This window comes from Leptodactylus fuscus, chromosome 7 (genome assembly GCF_031893055.1).
Source record: "Leptodactylus fuscus isolate aLepFus1 chromosome 7, aLepFus1.hap2, whole genome shotgun sequence".
Classification (NCBI taxonomy): Eukaryota; Metazoa; Chordata; class Amphibia; order Anura; family Leptodactylidae; genus Leptodactylus; species Leptodactylus fuscus.
In genome coordinates, this window is record NC_134271.1 from 140,922,681 (window position 1) to 140,924,551 (window position 1,871).

General features: G+C 41.7%; 1 protein-coding gene across 1 annotated transcript; it reads right to left on the reverse strand.

Moving 5' to 3' along the window:
* Window positions 1–606: 606 nt before the first annotated feature.
* Window positions 607–1,566, reverse strand: LOC142214595 (olfactory receptor 5V1-like). Its single transcript, XM_075283537.1, has one exon. The coding sequence runs from the start codon at window positions 1,564–1,566 to the stop codon at window positions 607–609; it is 960 nt and encodes a 319-aa protein (XP_075139638.1).
* Window positions 1,567–1,871: the final 305 nt, after the last annotated feature.

The following is a 1,871-nucleotide window of genomic DNA, read 5'->3' on the forward strand; positions in this document are numbered from 1 at the left end:
AGTCATGTAAAAACTAATCAATTTAACTTGCAGTACCATTCCCAACCACTTGGCATGCTGTTTAGAGGATACATATCTGTGAGCCATGACACGTATCCTCTATCTCCCGGATAAGGCAGAAGTTTCAGATTGCTGAAGAACTGAGCAATGGATCCCCAAGTGATCTCGAGAACAAGGGCCCAAAGGTCGCCATAAAGTTTCCCCATGAATGAGGAAAAAGTAATTTTCGGAAATCAATGCTGTTGACCATACAACAAAGAAATAAGGGAAAGCAGAAATGATCCTGTACAGGATTGAAAAAAATCATAAAAGACAAGAGTTGTGCAAGTATCATGCTCACCCGATGGAGTTGTAGAAGGTACTCTTATATAAGCCTTCCAAGTATAAGAGTACTCTTCATCAGGTAGCTGTCTCGGTGTCTCCTGGTGGAGAATCGCCTCTATCTACGGCACAAGCAATCCAAATTCTAGTAAAAAGTGAGAACCACTTTGGTACTGGGTACACCAATCTGGTTTCCCGTATTTATTTGGTCTGAATAAAACTTTTTGCCAAATACAGGAAACCTGATTGTCGTATGTGGTTCTCACCTTTTGCTAGAATATGAGATCAATGATGGAAAATAAGAGACCTAGACTGGGCATTTCTTTTGTCAAATATTTTCCTCACACTTTCCTTGACTTCGGTGTTTCTTATGCTATAAATAATAGGGTTAAACATAGGAGTAACCACAGTATAAAGAATGGAGACCACTCTGTCTCGATCTACCGAGTAGCTCCCCCGAGGACGTAAATATGTGAAAACAATGGCCCCGTAGTATAGAGAAACTACTGAAACGTGAGATACACAAGTGGAGAAGACTTTGCGTCTTCCAGTGCTTGAACGAATTCTTAAGATGGCCGATATAATTTGAACATAGGACAAAAGTGTCAAGACAAAAGAGCAAAGGCCTACAATCCCACCGGAGATATACACTGCTATTTCATTCATTAAAGTGTCTTTACAAGACAGTCGGAAGAGTGGAGGCATCTCACAGAAGTAGTGGTTCACATGTCTGGACCTACAGAAGGGCAGTCGAAAAGTGCTGTAGGCATAATAGATAGAGTTCAGGAAGTTTACAGACCAGGTTCCGACAGAGAGAAGAAGACAAAGCCTTAAGTTCATGATAGTGTTGTAATGTAAGGGGTAACAGATGGCCACGTATCTATCGTAGGCCATGATTGCCAAAATAATACACTCAGTCCCTCCCAAGGCAAGGTGGAAATACATCTGAGCAACACATCCCCAGAACGAAATACTCTTGTCTCCAGCCAAGGTACTTATCAGGAGTTTCGGCACAATGGTGGAGGAAAAACAGAGGTCAATGAGCGAGAGGTTACTGAGGAAGAAGTACATGGGGGTCTGCAGTCGAGGTTGATTCCTTACCACTACAATGATCAAAATATTCCCTGTTATGGTGACCATGTACATCATCAAAAGTATTGTGAAATATAAGGGTTGGAGAGATGGGTCAGTGGAAAGACCGATCAGGATAAATCTATATGAAGACGATTCATTCAGATGTTCCATATCACGTATCGCTGAGAACCTAAAAAAGAGATTATATTGACCATTATATTTACACTCTTTGGGGTAAGTGCTTTGATAAAGAAGCAAAAGTGACACTAGGTTCAGACTAGTGTTCAGGGCTTTGTCGCTCGGGGGCTATAATGAGGTCCACCCAATTTCCACCAGTTTTATACTGAACTTCCCCTTGCTACTAAGACAATGGGGGTAAATTGCTAGACTGCAATCTTAATTCATTCCCCTACTGGCATGAGTTTCAATAAATCTCTTCGGCAAAGGATCCCCACCCCTGCCCGAAAACTTTCAGA